Below are 22942 nucleotides of genomic sequence, written 5' to 3' on the forward strand. Positions count from 1 at the left end.
CAAGAGGAACACCGCCCAAGAGCTGTTACAAGGTTTGATGGAGCAGACAGATCTGTGGCCTTCGCCACTGAACCTCCAACCAGGCATGGTCGTGTGTGACGATGGACGTAACCTGGTGGCGGCTTTGCAGCTTGGCAGACTAAAACAAATGCCATGTCTGGCCCATGTGCTCAATCTGGTGGTTCAGCGCTTTCTTAAAAACTATCCCAATTAGTCTGAGCTGCTCAGCAAGGTGCGTCGCGTCTGCACACATTTCAGAATGTCCACCAAAGTTGCTGCCACCCTCAGGACGCTGCAACGGTGCTTCGAGCTGCCAGTTTACCGACTGTTGTGCAACGTGCCTACACTCTGGAATTCAACGTTGCACATGTTAACCAGGGTTTACGAGCAGCGTAGAGTGATTGTTGAATACTAGCTGCAACATGCCCGTTGGAGAGGTAGTCAGCCTCCGTAGTTCTTCACAGAGCAGTGGGCATGGAGGTCTGACATCTGTCAGGTGTTAGGAAACTTTAAGGAGTCAACACAAATGGTGAGCAGCGATGCCGCCATTATCAGCGTAACCATACCGCTGCTTTGCCTGCTGAAAAGGTTGCTGCTAATCATTAAGGCCGACGCTTTGTGGATAGAACAGGAGATAAGGGATGACAATACGTCGGTTGATAGCCAGACCAGCCTCAGGTCTGTTTCTCAGCGTGTATTGGAGGAGGAGGGGAAAGAAACTGCTGCCCACACTGCAGAGGGTACCCATGCTTTTTCCTTCACATCTGTTCAGCGTGTGTGGGCTAACGAGGAGGAGGAGGAGGAGACTGAGAGTCATCCTCCTAGTGAGGACAGTGATGTGTTGCGTACTGGGACTCTGTTACACATGGCTGACTTCATGTTAAGCGGTCTTTCCCGTGACCCTCACGTTAGACGCATTCTGGCCAAAATGGATTAATGGGTGTTCACCCTTCTCGACCCACGTTATAAGGAGAACCTTTCTACTCTCATTCCCAAAGAGGAAAGGAGTAGCGTGTTATCAGAGAGGGTGTTTAGTGCTGCTGGGGGGATTATCATGGATAAAGGTACCCGCCTGTTAACTGACAGCACCGACAGGCTTACACTTATTAAGATGAACAAAGCTTGGATTTCCCCAGACTTCTCTTCTCCACCGGTGGAAAGCAGCTTAACATACAGTATCTTTAAGCTGGAACTGGAGAACCAAGTACCCTTTATCACCCCAAAAAGAGTAGAAGTAGCTTGGTCTATCCTTCTCTAATCGTCCTCCTCCTCCTTCTAAACCAGCATGTCAGCATGCTGAACAGCCAATTCTTCAGAGGGCCAAAAGGCTCTGTAAAAACTATCCAGCTTCATACGCCCAGAGTCCACAAATGTATCCCAGTGCAGTGTGCAGCTATCTAACACCAAGACAGAATGAATTGTCCTGGTTTGGCCACTCAAATTTCTTCATAGTACATGCTGTCTTTCCCTGGGGCACTGGTTAAAAAGCCCCTCGGGGAGAGGCAGGGGCTGGGACAGGCGGTAGCTTGCCAGTCGGTGGACCGCCAACTAGATCCCATTAAGCAAGTACGAGGTCTATATTGAAAAAATATTTCAGGGGATCACCTGCACTCTTGGTACACAAATGTTTCAGGGGTTCACCTATAGTCTTGGTACACAAATGTTTCAGGGGTTCGCTCATACTCTTGGGTAAACAAATCTTTCAGGGCTTCACCTATACTCTTGGTACACAAATACCCTGCACTCTCATTCAAAAAATCTTTGAGGTTCTCACGGCAATCTTGGTTAAAAAAAAAAAAAAATTTCCTGTTAAAATGGGTTGCTTTTTCATTAAAAAAGTAGAAGTACTGATCTCTGATCCCCCCCTATGCTGGCGTTTGTGGCTAATGAAATGCTGCAAAGGAGGTGCCATGGGATGGCACCTACAATTAAACATTAATTTTTCAGCGATTTGTCACCTATGAAGCACAATTTTAAAAGGCTCACACGGAATACGGAAACGTATCCCAGCGCGGTGTTCAGCTTTGGCCACTAATTTCTTTACATTTCATGCTGTCTTTGCCTGGGGCACTGGTTAACAAGCCCTTGGGGAGAGGCAGAGGCTGGGACAGGCAGTAGCTTGCCTGTCGGTGGACCGCCACCTGAATCCCATTAAGCAAGTATGAGCTGTTGCTCAAAAAATCTTTCAGGCTTTTACCTGCACTCTTGTTAAACAAATCTTTCAAGGGTGCACCTGCACTCTGGGTAAAAAAATCTTTTGTTTTAGAATGGGTTGTTGAATTGTGGAGATGTGCAGAAGTACTGGCATCTGAGTCCCCTTTATGCCCACATTTGTGGCTCATGAAATTTTGTGATGGAGGTGGCGCGGGATTGGAATTATGATCATACGTTAATTTATCAGCAATTTTCATCAGCATTGTGGGCTATCGCCGACAATTTCAAAGAGGGTCGCTGCCAGGCCCTGCCAATCCTCTGCAGTGTGTGTCTCCAGTTCCTCCTAATCCAATACGCACTTATAAATAGACATGAGGCTGGTGTGGCTATCAAGCGACCATGTGGCATAAGGCCAGCTGAACGCTGCGCTGGGAAAAATTTCAGTACGCTGTGGCCTACTGAGTAGGTGAAGGGGTGCAGCTTACCCTGTTTGGGTTTGGGGACAGCTGGACGCTGCACTGGGAAAAATTTAAGTACGCTGTGGACTACTATGTAGGTGAAGGGGTGTGCCTTATCTCATCCGGGATGGGTACTGCTGGACACTGTGCTGGTAAAAATTTCAGTACGCTGAGGATGCAGGCTCATGCCTGCATCCTGGGAGGGATTGGACAGCAATGCCAGCATGTAACACAAGAGAAGAGGCAGTGCTGTCATCCGCAGCTGGTGATTGGCTTTCGTTCCAGCTAGTGTGGTGCTTAGCTACGATGTGCCAGCACATGTGCCTTGCTGATTATTGTCTGGCCCAACTAAATTGTTAGCGGGGTGACCACCAGGCTCTTGCCCACAATTAGGCTTAATAGTGAGACATGGGAGCCTCAGATGCACCCATGCATGCTGCCCCTGCTGTTCCCTATCCATTTCTGTGACGTTTCCATCATTTTCTGATGTTTTCAGGTGAATCACACAACCTCCACTGTTAGGATGTGCTTCTAGCAGCACAGCCCTCACAGGGTTAATTGATTGAGCTGGCTGGCTGTGGTACTTCCTGCTAGCCAATCTCCTGGGTATGTGCTTACATATTAACCCTGCTTCTGCCAGTCTCTGTCTGGGTTCCAGAGTGAGCAATCACGAATCCTTGTCTATTGTGTCTCTCTGCTCCCAAGAAGGTTTGGACACCTGTAGTCCTGGTCAGCAGCACATGCAGCTCCCCTTTCCTCCCCCCTTTAGAGGTGCAGCCTCCAAACGTCTTAGGTCTCTCTCTGTGTCAGTTCGTGGATCCCTGACACTGCTCCCTATTTCAGCTCAGTGGATGACTATCCTCCTTGTATGAGGACACAGACTTGCTGTGAGTTTCATCTGTGTGAAGTCTGTGCCGATAAGAGTCCGTGCCCTGGTTGTCCTGTCCAGTTTGCAGCCTGCTGTATGTTTTGTGACCTGTGTCCTGTTACCTGTCCTGTTGCAGCTTGCTGTGTTATCTGTGCCTTGCTGTTCTTGTCTATTTGTACGTTTATTTTCTGTCAGTTTTGTGTTAGGTTGCTGTATGACCTGCAATCTGTGTCGTGTCCTGTGGCAGCGTGCGGTGTGAACTGTGTCCGGTTCTGCTGGACTCCTGGTTAGTGTAGGGACTAGCGATACAACCAGGAGCCGTGAGGTTGGCCCGCTAGCTTCCATGTTTTGTACAAAATGTCAACTATAATACCTGGTATTTACATTCAGCTTATCATCTGTTACTAGTGGTTTCATTTTGGCTGCTGTATGCTGTGTATTCTGGCTCTGTGTGTCTTGTTGTTCAGTCCCTGTCATGTGGCATGTGAATGCGGCCTGTTCTGGTGCGTGGCTCCTAGGAGCAGCTAGGGCCCAGATCTGAAGACCATTGGGGTGAATCCCCCGCTTAGGTAGGGTTATGCCATCCTCCTTGTAGCACAGGGTCAGTTGCCTGAAACCCGTGTGACCCTGGTGTAACCTGCTTAGTTTGCCCAAACGATCGTAACAGTCCTAGGTACACATAGATGGCAATAGAGATCTCTTATTGACCCTTGATATACAGTATTTAAACACAGATAATGGAGGGACAATCTAATAACTTTTTCCTAAACTAAACATGCCCAGTTTTGATAACCACACTGGGTCTTGTAGTTCACTCATTACATTTATTTAGTTGTCCACCTTTGGACCCGTTCAAAACTCCAATATGTCCTTCTTGAGAACCGATGCACAAAACTGTACACAATATTCAATGTGTAGTCAGTCTGAGGAGATGGAGGGGAGACTCCCTGGCTGGGCTCAGTGGTGTAATACAGTTCTTAAAAAAGGATCACTTTCAAAAACAAAAAGTGTCCTAACAAACTCCACAAAGTCTTATGTTATTATGTCTAAGCAAGTTATAGCACAGTATGTACCTTATGTAACATTGAGTCTTTTTTTCTACATGACTTTACTATGTACTGTGCAAATTTTTCCTTAATAAAAAAAATAAAATAAAAAAAACTCCACAAAGTCCGGGATCGGCAGTGATTCTCCCCTCCCTACTTATACACATAATGGGTACCAGCTCTCCCTCATCTCCATCAGATCTGAGGAAACATCATCTAAAAGAGGAAGAAAGATCGGCCCAAATACAAACATGTAAGTTACACAAGTAAACTTTTATGAACAGTCAGAAACAAGTTTACAGACGCAACAACAAGGGAAAAAAAAAAAATATCAAAAATTGTCCGTACTCCAGTTATATTAAAACTTCCGTTGGTCGCACTTTCCGTTGTAGATTAGTCTCCCCAATCACCGCTATGCAGGTTTGACCAGATTAATTTGTGACTGCAGTGCAAGAAAAATGTCTGCCTTACTTGTAATTTGCATGAAAGAGCAATGCGCAGAAATTAGTTTTTTGTGGATTGAGAGTGTCTGGTGAAAATATTTATCGAAGACTTTGTGTGCAGTATGGAGAAAGTGTTTTGTAGTGAGGAAGTGTGTATGAAATGATAAAGAAGTTCACGGAAGGTTGCACAAGTGTCACCCATGACGAAGAAGCTGGACGCCCATCCACAACCTATGAGAACATTAAACCTGCATGTGAACTGATTTTTTTCAAGATGTGAAAGCATCCTCCCTATAATCCTTCTCTATTCCCATCGGACTATCACCTGTTTGGTCCCCTGAAAGAAGCCCCAAGAGGGGGAAAATTCATGTCAGATGAGGAGGTGAAGCCAGTGGTGCATTCATGGCTCGTAGTTCAGCCTAAAACGTTTTAATGACGGAATAGAAAAGCTTATGGACAACGTTTATGAAAAAGCAGGGAGCTTATGTCCAAAAGTAATGTATTACTCTTTTCTGAAAGTTGATTAACATAAAAATTCTACAACCAGAGTGCAGATAATTTTTGACTCACTCTCATATATGTCAATGTGAAATATTCTATGTGCATAATAGATATAAGGCTGCATTCAGACAAACGTATATCGGCTCGGTTTTCACGCCGAGCCGATATACGTTGTCCTCGTGTGCAGAGAGGGGAGAATGGAAGAGCCAGGAGCAGGAACCGAGCTTACGCCCCCTCTCCGCCCTTCTGCAGTATTTGCAATGGTAAGAGGCGGGGCGGGGCTAAGTTCCGAGAATTAGTCCCGCCCCAGCCCACCTCTCCCCATTGCAAATAGTGCAGAGGGGTGGAGAGGAGGCAGAGAGGGGGCGGGAGCTCAGTTCCTGCTCCTGGCTCTTCCATCCTCCCCCCTCTGTACATGAGGACAACGTATATCAGCTCGGCGTGAAAACCGAGCCGATATACGTTCGTCTGAATGCAGCCTAAAGGTGGGTTATTTGGATACTATTTGTTTCTGGATAACGGATATTTATTAGTAATTACATACATTTCTTATTCATCACTTACTGCTCTAAATTGCTTCCCTTTCCTTGTGTATGTCTTGTCACTTTACTTTTTCCATTTTCTTGTACGGTTTGTAAATTAGAGGGATTTAAAATATGGCTTCACTCCTATATGATGACTTTGATGCCGATTTGTAGTTAAAACATTTTCCGCACTTATGTGTGCATTCTTTGATGTCTAAGAAGATGTGCTAACTGGGTAAAACATTTGCCACAATCAGGACATGAAAATGGCTTCTCCCCTGTGTGACTTCTCTGATGTCTAAGAAGATGTGCTACCTGGGTAAAACGTTTGCCACAATTTGAGCAAGAAAATGGCTTCTCCCCTGTGTGACTTATTTTATGTCTCAGAAGATGTGCTAACTGGGTAAAACATTTCCCACATTCTGAACAAGAAAATAGCTTCTCTCCTGTGTGACTTCTTAGATGTCTAACAAGATTTGCTGACTGGGTAAAACATTTGCCACAATGTGAACAAGAAAACGGCTTCTCCCCTGTGTGAGTTCTCCGATGTGTAACAAGATTTGATAACTGGGTGAAACATTTTCCACATTCCGAACATGAAAACGGCTTTTCTCCGGTGTGAGTTCTTTGATGGCTAAGAAGATTTGATAACTGGGTAAAACATTTCCCACAATCCGAACAAGAAAATGGCTTCTCCCCTGTGTGACTTTTGTGATGTCTAACAAGATTTGCCAACTGGGTAAAACCTTTCCAACATTCTGAACATGAAAATGGTTTCTCTCCCGTGTGGCTTCTGTGATGTTGGACAAGATGTGATTTATTTGTAAAACCTTTTCCACACACTGAACAGGAATACGGCTTCTCCCTTGTGTGACTTTTATTCTGCTTATCAGTCTGTGATGAATCAAAAGGCAGGACCTGTATAAAAGGATCAAATGATGGATCTTTGATGTGAAGGGCTGAGGAGATATCTGATATAATGGCAGGTTCTTCATATGTTTCTTGTGTTATACCACAATCCTCGGCTTTACAATCTGCAGATATCAGAGGTCCCTCTGAGCTTCCGGTACCGTCATCTGCCAAGAATAAAATGATTATTTTAGAATAAGAGAAACCTTAAAAATGATACTGATATATAACATTTCTATACAAATAAGTCATGTAGAAAAATGTAATAATCATGTAAGAGTGGTGGCAAAACAGATCTCAATCTATCAGTAGACCTTAGAATGAGGACCAGCAGATCGTGTTTGGCCACCAGGCTGTTCTCTTGTAGTTCTCCCTTGTGGAGAAGCCTCCATCTTCCTAGGATTCTGTATCAGTGTAAATGCTCAGTAGAGAACCATAAACGCCCCTGTGAGTCAGTGATATTTGGTGGTGTTGATCACACACACACCCTGACAGCTGTGTGCACTTTATCACAGAGGAGAGGAGCAGTGTCATAATGTACGAAGAAGTCACAGCTATGGTAAGTGTAAGGCTGGATTAGTACATGTAGTTTTCTATTATTTATTCAGTTTTAGCTAAAGCTAGAAGATATAAAAACGAGGACACGTTTTTATACTATTCTGACGTTGGCTAGATAAATAAATTGTATATACTCAAGTATTAGCCGACCCGAGTATAAGCCGAGTCAATAGGTTTTACCACAAAAAACTGGTAAAAAAAACTTACTGACTTGAGTATAAGCCTAGCTATACTCGAGTATATACTAGGTTAAAAAAAAAACCCACACAATACTCACCTCCCAGCTGGCGACTGTGTCTCCGGCACGATGCTCTCCCTAGCGGTACGGCAAGTTGCTTCAGACTTTTCCCTGCTGTCATCTTCCTGGCTTGTTTTTGAATTCCCCCGCCGTCAGCGCTGTGTGAGGAAGCACTGTGATTGGATCGAGCACCAGCCAATCACACTGGCCCTCGATAAACCAATCAGTCATTCAGTGATGTCATTCACTGAATGGCTGTGAATGATCATGTGCAGGCTGTGATTGGCTGGTGCTCAATCCAATCACAGTGCTTCCTCACACAGTGCTGACGGGGTGGGGGAATTCAAAACAAAGCCAGGGAGATGACAGCGGGGAGAAGTCTTAAGCAGCTTGCCGCACCCCCGCGGATGGCATTGCGGCAGGGACACAGACGCGGGCTGGGAGGTGAGTATTGCGGGGGGGGGGGGTTTACCTCACTCGAGTATAAGCCGAGGGGGGCTTTTTCAGCACAAAAAAGGATGTGCTGAAAAACTCAGCTTATACGGTATATTTGAGAGAGCGTGCAGAGTGCTGGTAATGATTACCTGGCTGGGATATCTTTGACAGACAGGAAGCCGCCAGTGGCAAGCAGGTGGTCCATAGACGCCTACAGGAGTGCATGTGAAAATAGATTTTCCGACCACATGTGGACTCCGACAGCAGACACAGTTTATGGTACTATTCGGTGGTGACAAGTGCCCTTTAAAACATTTCCCAATGTTTATGGGACCGCAGCTTAACATCACTTTGGAGCTATTGTAGAAACATCTATAGAAGCAGTCTTTTCATTTCTAATCCCTTTATAACCTGCTCAGAAGTTATATTAGGAGAAAACTACTCGGAATCTATTCCTTAATTGTGCACATTTATGGCTTCTGAAAGAGTTGGAGGAGCCGAGTACAAAGGAGGATGCCTGGAGGATCTCGGAGACAGATTTCCCGTCATCCTGCGGCTGCATAGAAAACGATAAATATTCCTATTTCTCGTTATACAGAAGAAACAGGCTAATTAGCAATAGTAAAGTAATTAATGTCTATAGGATACAATTGAGCTGTAACACCTCCACTTCACGCTTTGACTTCATTCCCAATATTAGAACCCAAAATCTGGCCAGTTGACATAGTGGGTAGTACTGGCGCATAAATTACTGCAGCTCCAGCCACTTCAAATATTTGTATGTATTTTCACCAGTTTTTGCCAACTACTTCATCTGTATGAAATTCGTATTACGCTTTCAAGATGACAGTAACTATCTTCATAATTATTATGTTGCTAACACATTGCTAATGAATAGAGATGAGCGAGCACCAAAATGCTGGGGTGCTCGTTAATTGAGCCAAACGTTTTGTAATGGTCGAGAGCTCGTTTTGAGTAACGAACCGCACTGAAGTCAACAGGAGACTCAAGAATTTTTCAAGGTGACCCATGCTCTGCATAGTAGAGGTTGTGAGAATCACCTGAAAACATCAGAAAGTGATGAAAACACCACAGAAACTGATAGGGAACAGCAGGGGCAGCATGCATGGATGCATCTGAGGCTCCCAAGTCGCACTATTTAGCCAAATTGTGGGCAAGAGCCTGGTGGTCACCCCCCTAACAATTTAGTTGGGACAGACCATAATCAGCAAGGCACATACGCCGACACATCTTAGTTAAGCACCACACAAGGTGCAATAAGGCCAATCATCACCTGTGGGTGACACCACTGCCTCTTCTCCTGTGTTACATGCTGGCATTGCAGTCTGATCCCCCGCACAAACCTGTGTCCACAGCTTATTGAAAACTTTTCCCGGCGCAGCGTCCAGGTGTCCCCATCCCAGACGGGGTAAAGCGCACCCCTTTGCCTACTTCGCTGACGGGAGCTCCGCCACACCGTAGGCCGGTCCTTCCGGCTTCTGACATCCCACGGACTGACGTCACCCCTGCGCAGAGCGGCATGCAAGAGAGGAGCGGCCCTTTTCTCTCGTCCCAGGGGTTCGGATCAACCCGCCTTTGTCCGGGAGTACTGGTGGAGAGCTGGCAGTCTTTGACCTATTTTCTTAAAGCGCTGAGTGGGGACGTGCACACTGGAGTCAACGCACTGCAGCCACCCCTCTGCCGCCTTACTTTGGGACACTTTGCCTGTCCGCCCGCAGTAGCTGGCAGGAAGCGTGCAATGAGAATAGAAAAAAATCTCTCCCCGAGGGGCTTGTTAACCAGTGCCCCAGGGAAAGACAGCAGGAACTGTAAAGAAATTAGTGGCCAAAGATAGTTACTGCACTGGGATACGTTTCTGTACGCCATGTGACCCTTTTAAAATTGTGCTTCATAGCTGACAAAATCGAAGACAAATTTATGTATGATTGTAAGTGCCATCCCATTCCACCTCCGTCGCAGCATTTCATTAGGCACAAACGCTAGCATAGGGAGGACTCATAGGCCAGTACTTCTACATTGTTTATGAATAAAACAACCCATTTTTAAAAGAATTTTTTTTTTACCAACATTGCAGGTGAGAACCTGAAAGATTTGTTGAGCGAGAGTGCAGGGTAAGTGTTTACTGGGAGTATAAGTGAACCCCTTAAACATTTGTGTACCAAGACTATAGGCAAACCCCTGAAACATTTGTGTACCAAGAGTATAGGCAAACCCCTGAAAGATTTGTGTACCAACAGTATAGGTGTACCCCTGAAAGATTTTTTTACCCATAGTGCAGGTGAACCCCTTAAAGATTTTTTTTGTACTGGCTTCATTGGATCCAGGCGGGGGTCCACTGACAGACAAGCTACGGCCTGTCCCAGTCCCTGCCTCTCCCCGAGGGGCTTATTAACCAGTGCCCCAGGGAAACACAGCATGTTCTATGAAGAAATTTGAGTGGCCATACCAGGCACAGTTTCACCCCGCCCAGGACCTTGGCCTCTGCCCACACCCTCATTCGGGCACCCACGTCCACATCCTCGTCCTCGACCATTACCCCTTGTCTTCATTATGTTTAATAATGCACTGTGTCAAAATGCTACGCAAACTGCAAGGTATTTTGCGTACGCATTAAGCCAGTGTAAAAAGTGTATAGTCTTGTTTTATGGTGTGGATCAACAGGACACACACTTGGGCCTATTATGCAAGTGCTTTCAGCGAAAACCACCCAAAAAAAAAAAAAGAAAAAAGGAGAGGAGTTTTGTTAGTTCCTATATAGTCTATGTACACCAGTAGCAGTATACTGTATACAACCGGTAACAGTATGCAGTATACAGCCGGGATGCTTGTGGATGCTTTGTGCACACTACTGGTCCCAGGCAGCCAAACTGCTGATGCACAAAATAAGAGGAGTTGTAGTCCTAAAAAGGACTGTTGGGTTCCAATAATTCCAATCCCATGCCAGCTCTGTCACAAAGTTTCATGAGCCAAAAATGTGGGCATAAAGGGGACTCAGATGCTTCTACACATCTCCACAATTCAACAACCAATTCTACAACACAACATTCAGAGTGCAGGTGAACCCCTGAAAGATTTGTTTATTAAGAGTATAGGCGAGCCCCTGAAACATTTGTGTACCAAGAGTATAGGCGAGCCCCTGAAACATTTGTGTACCAAGAGTATAGGCGAGCCCCTGAAACATTTGTGTACCAAGAGTATAGGCGAGCCCCTGAAACATTTGTGTACCAAGAGTATAGGCGAGCCCCTGAAACATTTGTGTACCAAGAGTATAGGCGAGCCCCTGAAACATTTGTGTACCAAGAGTATAGGCGAGCCCCTGAAACATTTGTGTACCAAGAGTATAGGCGAGCCCCTGAAACATTTGTGTACCAAGAGTATAGGCGAGCCCCTGAAACATTTGTGTACCAAGAGTATAGGCGAGCCCTTGAAACATTTGTGTACCAAGAGTATAGGCGAGCCCTTGAAACATTTGTGTACCAAGAGTATAGGCGAGCCCTTGAAACATTTGTGTACCAAGAGTATAGGCTAGCCCTTGAAACATTTGTGTACCAAGAGTATAGGCTAGCCCTTGAAACATTTGTGTACCAAGAGTATAGGCTAGCCCTTGAAACATTTGTGTACCAAGAGTATAGACAAACCTCTGAAACATTTGTGTACCAAGAGTATAGGTGAACCCCAGAAAAATATCTTTACCAAGAGTACAGGCGAACCCCAGAAAAATTTGTGTACCGAAAGTATAGGTATATTCCAGAAAGATTTGTTTGCAGAGAGTGCAGGTGAACCCCTGAAAAATTGTTTAAACATAGAGCTCGTCCTTGCTTAATTTGCTAACAGAGCCTGGGGCAGCCCTCTGAAAAAAATTGTTTTTACAGAGCGTTTTGGGCCTCTGAAGAATTGGCTGTTCAGCATGCTGACATGCTGGTTTAGGAGAAGAAGGAGGAAGATCAGACAAGGATAGACTAAGCTACTTCTATCCTTTTTTGGGGTGATAGAGGGTGAATGGTTTTCCAGTTGTAGCTTAAAGATACTTTTTGTTACGCTGCTTTCCACCGGTGGAGAAGAGAAGTCAGGGGAAATCCAGGCTTTGTTCATCTTTATGAGTGTAAGCCTGTCAGCGCTGGCAGTTGACAGGCGGGTACGCTTATCCGTGATATTTCCCCCAGCAGCACTAAACACCCTCTCCGATAACACGCTACGGCAGGGCAGGCCAGCACCTCCAAGGCGTACAGCGCAAGTTCGTGCCTCGTGTCCAGCTATGACTTGTTGTATGGAGCAGAAAGATCACGGAGGACATTGGTATGGTCGGCTATGTACTCCCGAACTATCTTTTTACAGTGTTCCCTCCTACTCAGCCTAGAGGGAGTGGCGACACAGTCTGGCTGGGGTGCCATAAAACTGGCAAAGGCCTTGGAGAGTGTCCCCCTTCGTGCGCTGGACATGCTGCCTGTTCCCTGCATCTCCCCTGCTAGTTGGCCCACTGAACTATGTCCTCTACCGCTAGCATTGTTAGATGAGAAGTTTAGCATCAGCTTTTCTACCAGGGCCTTGTGGTATTGCATCACTCTCGTACTCCTTTCCTCTTCGGGAATGTTCTATCTGCAAATGTCGGCCTTAATGCTTAGCAGCGACATTCTCAGCAGGCAAAGCAGCGGGATGGTTACCCTGATAATGGTTGCATCGCCGCTCACCATTTGTGTTGACTCCTCCAAGTTTCCCAACACCTGACAGATGTCAGACATCCATGCCCACTCCTCTGTGAAGAACTGCGGTGGCTGACTACCACTCCGACAGGCATGTTGCAGCTGGTATTCTACAATGGCTCTACACTGCATGTAAACTGTGGCCAACATGTTCAACGTTGAATTCCAACGCATGGGCACGTCGCACAACAGTCGGTGCACTGGCAGCTGTAAAGCGCTGTTGCAGTGTCCTGGAGGGTGGCAGCATCTGTGGTGGACTTTCTGAAATGTGAGCACACGCGATGCACCTTGCTGAGCAGCTCAAACTAATTGGGGTAGCTTTTAAGAAGGCACTGAACCATCAGATTGAACACGTGAGCCCGGCATGGCACGTGTGTTAGTCTGCCAAGCTGCAGAGCCACCACCAGGTTACGTCCATTGTCACACACGACCATGCCTGGTTGGAGGTTCACTCCAACAGATCTGTCTGCTTTGTCAAACCGTGTAACAGCTCTTGGGCCGTGTGCCTCGTCCCCTAAGCCCAGGAGTTTTAGCACGGCCTGCTGACGCTTCCCCACGGCAGTGCTGCAGCACCTTGAGCTATCGACTGGAGGCGACGTGCTCAAAGATGGTAATTGAGAGGTGGAGGGGGTGTTTGGAGGAGGTGGCATAATAAGCTGGAGAAACAATGACAAAGGTAGGAGCCACAAACCTCGGTGTGGGTAGCACGTGAGCGGACCCATGGTCAGACTCGGTCCCAGCCTCCACCAGGTTAACCCAATGTGCTGTCAAGGAGATGTAGTGTCCCTGCCTGCGAGCACTTGTCAACGTGTCTGTGGTTAAGTGGTCCTTCCCAGTAACCGCGTTGGTGAGGGCATGGTTGACATTCCATGACACGTGCTGGTGTAGGGCTGGGATGGCGTAGAGTGAAAAATACTGGAAACCGAGTATAAGGGGATGGCCGTCTCCATTAGGTTGCGGAAAGCGTCAGTTTCTACCAGCCTATATGGCAGCATCTCCAGGCTCAGCAGTTTGGAGATATGCACGTTTAGTGATTGTGCATGCAGGTTGGTGGCTGCTTATTTCCGCTTGCGTTCCAATGCATGGGTTATCAACACCTGAACGCTGTGCTGGGACACATTAGTGGAGGCAGTGGAGGACCGTGGAGGTGAAGCTAGAGGGTGGGAGACTTCGTGCCTGCGTCCTGGGAGGCGGATTGCATCTCAGTGCCAGCAGGTGACACAGGGTAAGAGGCAGTGGTGTGACCCGCAGTCGGTGAATGGCCATCATATGCCTGCGCATGCTGGTGGTGGTCAGGCTGGTAGTGGTGGCTCCCCTGCTGATCTTGGTGCGGCACAGGTTGCACACCACTCTTCGTCGATAGTCCGCGCTCTCATTAAAAAACCTCCAGACCTTCGAACACCTAGCCCTTTACATGGAGACTTGCCGCGAGGAGGTGCTGTGGAGAACAGTTGGGGGATTATTTGCTCTGGCCCTGCTTCTCTCTCTGGCCACCCCACTGCCTTCCCCTCTAAAGCGCTGTCTTCAGTAGTCTTACCAACCCAGGTCGGGTCAGTCACCTTATCATCCACCAGCTCTTCCTCTGAATCCTCAGTCTGCTCCTCCCTCAGACTTACTGCCCTAACAACCACCTCACTGACAGACAACTGTGTCTTATCATCATCCACAAATAGCTCTTGAGACACTACTTGGAAGTCCCCACCCTCATCACTCCGAGTCTGTGAAAGCTCCAAAGTTTGGGCATCGGTCACGACAAACTCCTCACGTGGCTGATGAATCGTTTTTTTCGGACTCAGCACAGGGACCCGAGAACAGTTCCTGTGAGTATAACTGTTCTGAATCTCTCCTTTTCCTGGAGTGACCAGGCTGAGAGGAAGGAGGACCAGCCTGAGGATTTACAGATCCAGTCCCTTGGCTAGCGCAAGTGGACTGCGTTGAAGACTGGGTGTTGGATAAATTACTGGATGCATTACCCACTATCCACGTCATCAACTGATCGCCTGTTGTGCTTTTAATATTAGTCTAACACGCCGACCTGCAAAATGTGAGATGAAGCTAGGGAGCGTAGATACGCGGAGCTCTACTAATCCCTCAGCAGCAGGCACTTTGAGTGGCCAAACCAGGCACAGTTTCACCCTGCCTAGGACCTCGGCCTCTGCCCACACCCTCATTCAGATGCCCACATGCACGTCCTGCACCTCGACCCTTAGCTCTAGTCTTCATCATGTTGTAGAATGCACTTGGTCAAAATGCGAGGTATTTTGCGTACGCTTATAAACCAAAAAAAAGATACTGTAAACTGCGTATAGTGTTGTTAGATAGTGTGGATTGACAAGACTCACACACAGGTATATAGCGTACGCTTGGAGCGGCCCCCAGAAAATTTAAAAAAATGAAAAATGATAGGAGTTTTGTTACTTCCCATCTACTCTCTGTACACCACTAACAGTATACTGCATAAAACCGGTAACAGTATGCAGTATACAGCCGGGATGCTTGAGAATACTGCTCCCAGCCAGCCAAACTGCTGATGCAGACAACGGGAGGAGTTGTAGTCCTAAAAGGACTGCTGGGTTCTTGGAACAAGGATCCCTGCCTAACCGCAACCTCTAACCTACATCATAACTTTCCCTGAATAGCAGGAGCTCTATCCCTCAGCTCATGCAGCCTGCGTGTGAGGTGAGCCTCAGATGACCTGAGTTTTTATGCTTGTAGGTCACCTGATCAGCCCAGCCAGTCACTGCTATAGAGGTGCACAGGGTTGACACGTCACTGCAGGAGGTGCCAAAGCCTTCCCTGCATGTTTATTGGCTAAAAAAATGGCGCTAAACATGTGGGGAGGAGAGGATGACATTTTCTCGAGCACGGCGTGGTGCTCGCTCGAGTAACGAGCACCTTCGAGTATGCTACTGCTTGAACGAGCATCAAGCTCTGACGAGCATGCTCGCTCATCTCTACTAATTATAAATCTTTAATCTTGCTTTATCATAGATCTTTGGTGTTTCTTTATTATATAAACCATTCTCATAATACCTGTATAATCCTGATTAGTGAAGGACCGCTTTGTAAAACTACATTTGTAGTATTACCTTCAAGTGCAAGGATCACCAGACTGCTAGCAGAACTCACTCTGGAAAAGGCCACATAGAACTGACTGTGTGAAAAAAAAGCCTCTCAAGTCTATTCTAGCTACTTTGCCCCTGCAATTTATTGATCATCATTGCAAAGCACACCTTAGTACTCAGTAGATAATAACAGTATTCGTAATATAAATACAGTTTTCCCTTTAGCACATCCAGGGATTACTGTGGCCTCGATAACTTTTTGATGGAGAACTTTTATTTGCAGTCAGATGCCATTACATAATTTCGTAGGGTTTAAGTTCCTTAGTAACATAATGGGTGGGCTAATGTTAAGAATGAGGTTATGGGGGTGGTTAGGAATTCCACAGGATAGTTTACTGCGTCAGCAGTTTGTATTACTGAATCTATAGACTTATACTGCATTTATTCTACAAAAGATCATTAATAACAGCTGTTTTGTCATCTTTGGGAGTTAAAGATCACATGCTTGCATTACCAATTCATAGAACCCCAGAATGGTGGAGTTGGAAGAGACCTTCAGGGTCATCGGGTCCAACCCCCTGCTCAGTGCGGGATCACTAAATCATCCCAGACAGACATTTGTCCAGTCTTTGTGTGAACACTTCCATTGAAGGAGAACTCACCACCTCCCGTGGTAACCTGTTCCACTCATTGATCCCCCTCACTGTCTAATGTCTAATCTGTGTCTCCTCCCTTTCAGTTTCATCCCATTGCTTCTAGTCTTTCCTTGTGCAAATGAGAATAGGGCTGATCCCTCTGCACTGTGACAGTCCTTCAGATATTTGTAGACCGCTATTAAGTCTTCTCTCAGCCTTCTTTTTTGCAAGCTAAACATTCCCAGATCCTTTAACTGTTCCTCATAGGACATGATTTGCAGACCGCTCACCATCTTGGTAACTCTTCTCTGAACTTGCTCCAGTTTGTCTATATCTTTTTTAAAGTGGGGTGCCCAGAACTGGACCCAGTATTCCGGATGAGGTCTGACTAAGGAAGAGTAGAGGGGGATAATGATCTCAAGTGATCTAGACTTTATGCTTCTCTTAATACATCTCAGAATTGTGTTTGCCTTTTTGGCTGCTGCATCACATTGTTGACTCATGTTCAGTCTATGATCTATTAGTATACCCAAGTCTTTTTCACATGTGCTGCTGCTTAGCTCAATTCTTCCCATTTTGTATGTGCTTTTTTCATATTTCCTGGCTGCAGTCCCTATTTGCAGTCATCTTTGCGCCTAGATATATGAAGTCTGTCACTGCCTCCACCTCTTCCCCCTTCTTTGCCAGTTGTCAATCAATCTGGTTGTCATAATCTTGTTTTTTTATATTTAACTGCAACCCAGCTTTTACACTTTCTTCTTCCATCTTGGTAATAAGGCTCATCAGCTCCTCCTTGCTTTCAGCCATCAAAGTTGTATCATCTGCATATCCAAGATTGTAAAGGATTCTTCCAGCGATTTTAACTCCAACCTTGGATTCATCGAGCCCCGCTCGTCGCATGAGGTGTTCTGTATGCAAGTTTAATAGGTAGGGTAAGAGTAGTCAACCCTGCCGTAAGCCATTTCCAATCTTAAACCAATCCATGGTCTGTTCTTACGGTTGCTACCTGGTCATTATACAGATTCCTCAGGAGGCATATAAGGTTACTTGGTATCCCCATACCACCAAGAAATTGCCACAACTAAATTGGATTAACTCCTGAAAAAACTGTGGAGTCAAAATTACTCCTGACCCCCCCCCCTCCTCAGTGAATATATTAAGGGGTGTAGTTTTTAAAATGAGGCCCTTCGTGGGGGTATCCATCATTCTGACATCTATGAGCCCTTGCAATCTTGGCTTGGTGTAGGAAAACAAAAAGTGTTCCTCAAAATGTTTATAATCAATGTTAAATTTGTACATCTCCTAACTGGTTAAAAAAAAAAAAAAAACGCAACTAAAGTTTTTCAAATGTGCATCCAGAATAAAGAAAAGTAAATGGATGGAAATATATATATCTTAGCAAAAGTTTGTACAGTACGTTTGCATATATTTGAGATATTGCAATTGAAAATGTGAAAAAAAAAGACAATTTTTTCAAAAGTTTACCAATTTTGGCCCTTTTAATAAATATGCACAAATTCTATAGGTCTATTTTTACCACCTAATTGAAGTACAACATGTGGTGTCCGAATCACTTGGATATGCAAAACCTTTACGGAGTTATTCAATGTTAAATGGACACCTCAGATTTTCAAAATGTGGCCTGGTCATTATAGCGCAAACGGGCTTGGTCACTAAGGGGTTAAAAGCATAACGAGCTGCCTTACCTTCATCTAGCAATGTGGCAGCAATGTCAGAAGAGGCAATAGCCAAGGTTATCCCACGTTCCTTCCCTATTCTGGCTGCTAGTAGATTTAGGACAAATCTTTTGCTGGTACCCCCAGGAGCATCCAGGAAAAATATTTGACCAGTGCCCTTCTCAACACTTTCTAAAATTTGGTTGTAAATTTGAAGCTGTTCTTCAGTTAACGAACTTTTGTTATTAGACACCACTTGTGCCGAGAAAATTGTGTCATAACTGATCCCTCTAAGGTAATCTCTCTTTTGGAAGACTGTATCACAACTTGTAGGTTAAGGTAAGCCACCGTGTTCTAGACATTGTCCTCCCCAAGGCAGCAATGTGTCTTCAATTGAAAATCGGGCATTAATTATAAATTTCATCCCTAATGTGGGGAACATTGTATTGTAACTGACACTATATGACGCTTTATGTCCTTCGACATACTACAAAGACATAAAGCGTCTGATAATTGGCAAAATAACAACAAGTCTAAGAAAATTATGCTTAGTCGGAATGGAGAATCCCAAAGAGAAGGTTCTTCCACAATAGTATTCCAGGGCTTGTCATCCTCTAGCCAGCCTAAAGCCTTACAGACTGATTGATATGCTGGGTGAACAATGCCAGGAAAGAGGTTGGCTCGCGCTCAGCGTTCTTAGGGTGGACGGTGTGCACTCTGCCCAAAGCGGGATCCCTTTTACTTCTGGCCAGCCATCAACATCATTTCCAGGTTTTTTACTCTCAAATCTGTTATTTTTCCACACATAGTAGGAAGTAACTTCCACATAAAGAAGAGTTTTTGCAAAATCATCTGTTTTGCATAGGTCAAAAAATGCTAAAAGTGCCGTTTTCTGGGGGCTGTCAATCTTCTATAGCAAATTAATCTTGTCATTTGGATTAAAGCGATACGCTGGCCATTTTCCAAATGCACAGCGAGATGAATGACTGGAAACACCAGAATTCTCCAGACCGTCTCAGAACTGCTGATGTATCGACCACTAGCATATCATCTGATCTCATTACTATCATTTTCGAGACCAAATGAAGCCTGGTCACTGCTTTTATTAGGTTATTGCGGAACTGTAATATATATATAAAAAGCTGAAAGCCCTCACTGACTGACTGGCCAAAAGTTCTCCAACTTCCCGATGTCGTAGAAACATGAAATTTGGCAGAAGCATAGATTATCTCCAAAATAGGAAAAGAAATTGGGTCCCAACTCGATTATTCAATTCTAGCGCAAAAGAATTGGCGTCGAAATTTTACGTACATAATCTAAATCACTCACTTCCCAATGTCATAGAAACGGGAAATTTGGCACGGGCATTGATTATGTCATAAATAGGAAAAGCTAATGGGTCCCAACTCGATTATTCAATTCTATGCGCAAAAGAATTAGCGTCCAAATTTTACGTACGGAATCTAATTTTCTCACTTTCCGGTGTCATAGAAACGGGAAATTTGGCACAAGCATTGATTATGTCATAAATAGGAAAAGCTAATGGGTCCCAACTCCATTATTCAATTCTAAGCACAAAAGAATTAGTGTCCAAATTTTATGTACGTAATCTAATTCTCTCACTTCCTGATGTTATTTTATATGAAGGAAACGTCGCATGGTTACCTCCACGTGGTGTTTCCTGGGTAACGCAGAGAACTATGCAAAATGGTGAACATATTTTTTTCCGGTATCTCTAAAGTAACCACGACTTCATAAGATTTTCCGTGTGAACACCAGATAAACACCAGTACCAAATTAACTCGGGCGAAGCCGGGTATATCAGCTAGTCTATATATATAGCAGAAGTTATCACATACACATTAACGTTTGATAGATATTATTGTAAACTACTGATTTACCAAGAGCTGCTACAAGCATCATTCTGTCCAGTCACACAGAGTTTCCAACTCAATTGGGGCTCCCCGGCTTATTTTACACCCAATCCAAGTGCTCACATATCACTGCTGACGCTTCAAAACCATCGCTCCTGGTAGTGGCCAATTACTAGTTGCAAGGTAGTCAGGATCCCAAGGCTTAAGCCTCAGACAAGAATGGCACTCTGCTCAGATGCTTTCAAGGTCCTAGAGGATCTACAACAAACTACCTAAAAAGCTTAGTTTATAGAAGGCATATGCCTAGCTGAAACTGTACAAAATGGAGGCTGCAAATATACGATTATCCCAATTCACCCATGGCTACTTGGGGCCATACATATATACCATATGAACAAAAGTATTTGGACACGGCAGAAAATTAACAAATATGCAAATACTGAGTTTGCAGAACGGTATGCTGGGAAGGGCATGGGTAAAAAAAAGAAAAAAAGCTGCTCGTTTAGTAATGACAATTCATCCAATCGAGCCCTTGTGGGAGCAACGGATACAACACCGCCACCCATGCCCATCTTCACAACAATCTCTTCTCACAGCCCTGCATGAAGAATGGCGAGCTATTCCTGCCCAGACTTAGAGGACACGTGGAAAGTGTGCCGCGACGTGCTGCCGCTGCAATACAAGCAGAAGAAGGCTGACACGTTACTCTTTCTTTAAAACAAACAAAACTACTGTATCTGAAATCATATGTCATTGGACGTTCAATTTAGTTCTAAAACTCATATCTGGTTTACAACAAACTCAGCGCCGCTCCAAGCAGGCGCACACACTCAGCGCCGCTACAGGCAGGCGCACACACTCAGCGCCGCTACAGGCAGGCGCACACACTCAGCGCCGCTACAGGCAGGCGCACACACTCAGCGCCGCTACAGGCAGGCGCACACACTCAGCGCCGCTCCAGGCAGGCGCACACACTCAGCGCCGCTCCAGGCAGGCGCACACACTCAGCGCCGCTCCAGGCAGGCGCACACACTCAGCGCCGCTCCAAGCAGGCGCACACACTCAGCGCCGCTCCAAGCAGGCGCACACACTCAGCGCCGCTCCAAGCAGGCGCACACACTCAGCGCCGCTCCAAGCAGGCACACACACTCAGCGCCGCTCCAAGCAGGCGCACACACTCAGCGCCGCTCCAAGCAGGCGCACATACAGACATGAAGCTACTCATATAACAGAAATCAACTTTTTGGACACCATAAAAATTTAAAACGATTCAATACACACATCCCTAGACCGAAAACTGACTGATCGTCCCACATACCTCAGTCGGGACAGTCCCCATTCTAAGCACATCAAAACATCCATCGTCTACAGCCAGGCCATCCAATACAACCGGATCTGCTTCAACCCAACAGACAGAGAGGAATATTTATATACCACCCAATTCCTTCTAGTGCTGGGGATCACCCACCACTAGGCTCTCCCCTATACTCATTATCGGATCCTCCTACCCTCGTTACAGATTTATATTAAGCATAGTTAAAGGCACTAATCCTGTAGTGTTCAGCCATTTAGACCATATCACATAGAATTATATATCCCTTTGCGTTTAATATATACTCCCTTCTCCCATGGCAGAATCCTATTAACCTGATCCCTACATTCCCGTAATGTTGGGGAGATTCATCTGACCAGCGTTGCACAATCAATCTTCTTACTAGATACAGTAACCTTGCCACAGCAGTCTGTTCTGGCTCTGGCATTGGCAAATCACTCACACAGCCAAGTATGCCAACCAGCGGGGTAAAGTCCAAACTGATTTTATAGACCCCATCAATCAGAGAATACACATCGGTCCGGTATCTTCAGTTTTGGGCATCTCCACATCATGTGAATCAGACCACCGGGGTGAATTGTACATCTTGTGCACAGGGGACCATCTCTTACTCCTATGGAGTGCAAGAAAGCGGGTGCGATACCCCCTATGTATTAAACATATCTGGACAGTCCATGTGTTTCACTTAGGGATAGATCGGGTAGCATCTGCAGCACGTCGCCCTCTAGAGGTCCAAGGTCTGCCTCCCACCGGTCTGATTCTGACTGGATCCCTGGAGCCTATATAGTTCTGTATCTGGGTATATAGTAGTGATCTCTCTCCCGCAGTGACAGTCGCTCTACCAATTACATCAGCCAGCAGAAACTTATGAACACTCATTTTTGTAACACCCCCTCGGCCTGGTATGTACGCCTTAAAGGCAGATATTTATACAATTGTGTGCGGTATATCGTACTCCATCTACAGCTGGATGAACAACTTCATCTCTGCTTCTGATATCTGTGAGACATACCGGACCCCTATCCTCCCAGCTCCCGAAATCCTGAAGTTCGTACAGCTCAGATGGCCACATGGTTCCCCATATGGGCATGTATTGGGTACACCCTGCAATGCCGATGACACCCCTGACTCTCCACCAAGTCTCCACCATTGTGGAGCAGTGGACCTAAATCTGTACCTCTCCAGCACCTCAAACAGAGACCAACTTCCAAAGAACTGTGTTAATAAGTGATAAGCAGCACCCGGCAGCTCTCCCGTCTCCCACCCCTAAGGTGTTACATTCGTGATGCCAAGACGTATGCCCAGGGTTTGGGAAGAGCTAATCCACCCTCCTCTTTAGCTCTACTCAAGGTCTCCAACATTATGCCTACGCATTCTCTGCCCCATATGAAGCCTCTAAAAAGACTATTTTATGGAAAAACCGTCTGACAATCCAGTGGGATAGATATACAACAAGTACAATAACTGCGGCATCCAAATCATCTTAATGAGATTCACCCGGCCC

The 22942-nt window shown here is 45.7% G+C and overlaps 3 protein-coding genes across 3 annotated transcripts in view; 1 reads left to right on the forward strand and 2 right to left on the reverse strand.

The window, feature by feature from the left end:
• LOC136629072 (zinc finger protein 585A-like) overlaps window positions 1-22942 on the reverse strand; it is a 331519-nt gene that overhangs the window by 195675 nt on the left and 112902 nt on the right. The window lies entirely within an intron of this gene.
• The window catches only part of LOC136628986 (zinc finger protein 420-like), a 457969-nt gene that overhangs the window by 56171 nt on the left and 378856 nt on the right, over window positions 1-22942 (forward strand). The gene's annotated exons all lie outside the window — the stretch shown is intronic.
• LOC136627153 (zinc finger protein 585A-like) overlaps window positions 5926-22942 on the reverse strand; it is a 58048-nt gene continuing 41031 nt past the window's right edge. Inside the window, exon 11 of the mRNA XM_066602089.1 lies at window positions 5926-7070. Within this exon, the coding sequence (XP_066458186.1) occupies window positions 6187-7070 (884 nt within the window). The 3' untranslated portion in view covers window positions 5926-6186. The remainder of the gene's footprint in view (window positions 7071-22942) is intronic.

The sequence above is a fragment of the Eleutherodactylus coqui genome, chromosome 5 (genome assembly GCF_035609145.1).
Source record: "Eleutherodactylus coqui strain aEleCoq1 chromosome 5, aEleCoq1.hap1, whole genome shotgun sequence".
Classification (NCBI taxonomy): Eukaryota; Metazoa; Chordata; class Amphibia; order Anura; family Eleutherodactylidae; genus Eleutherodactylus; species Eleutherodactylus coqui.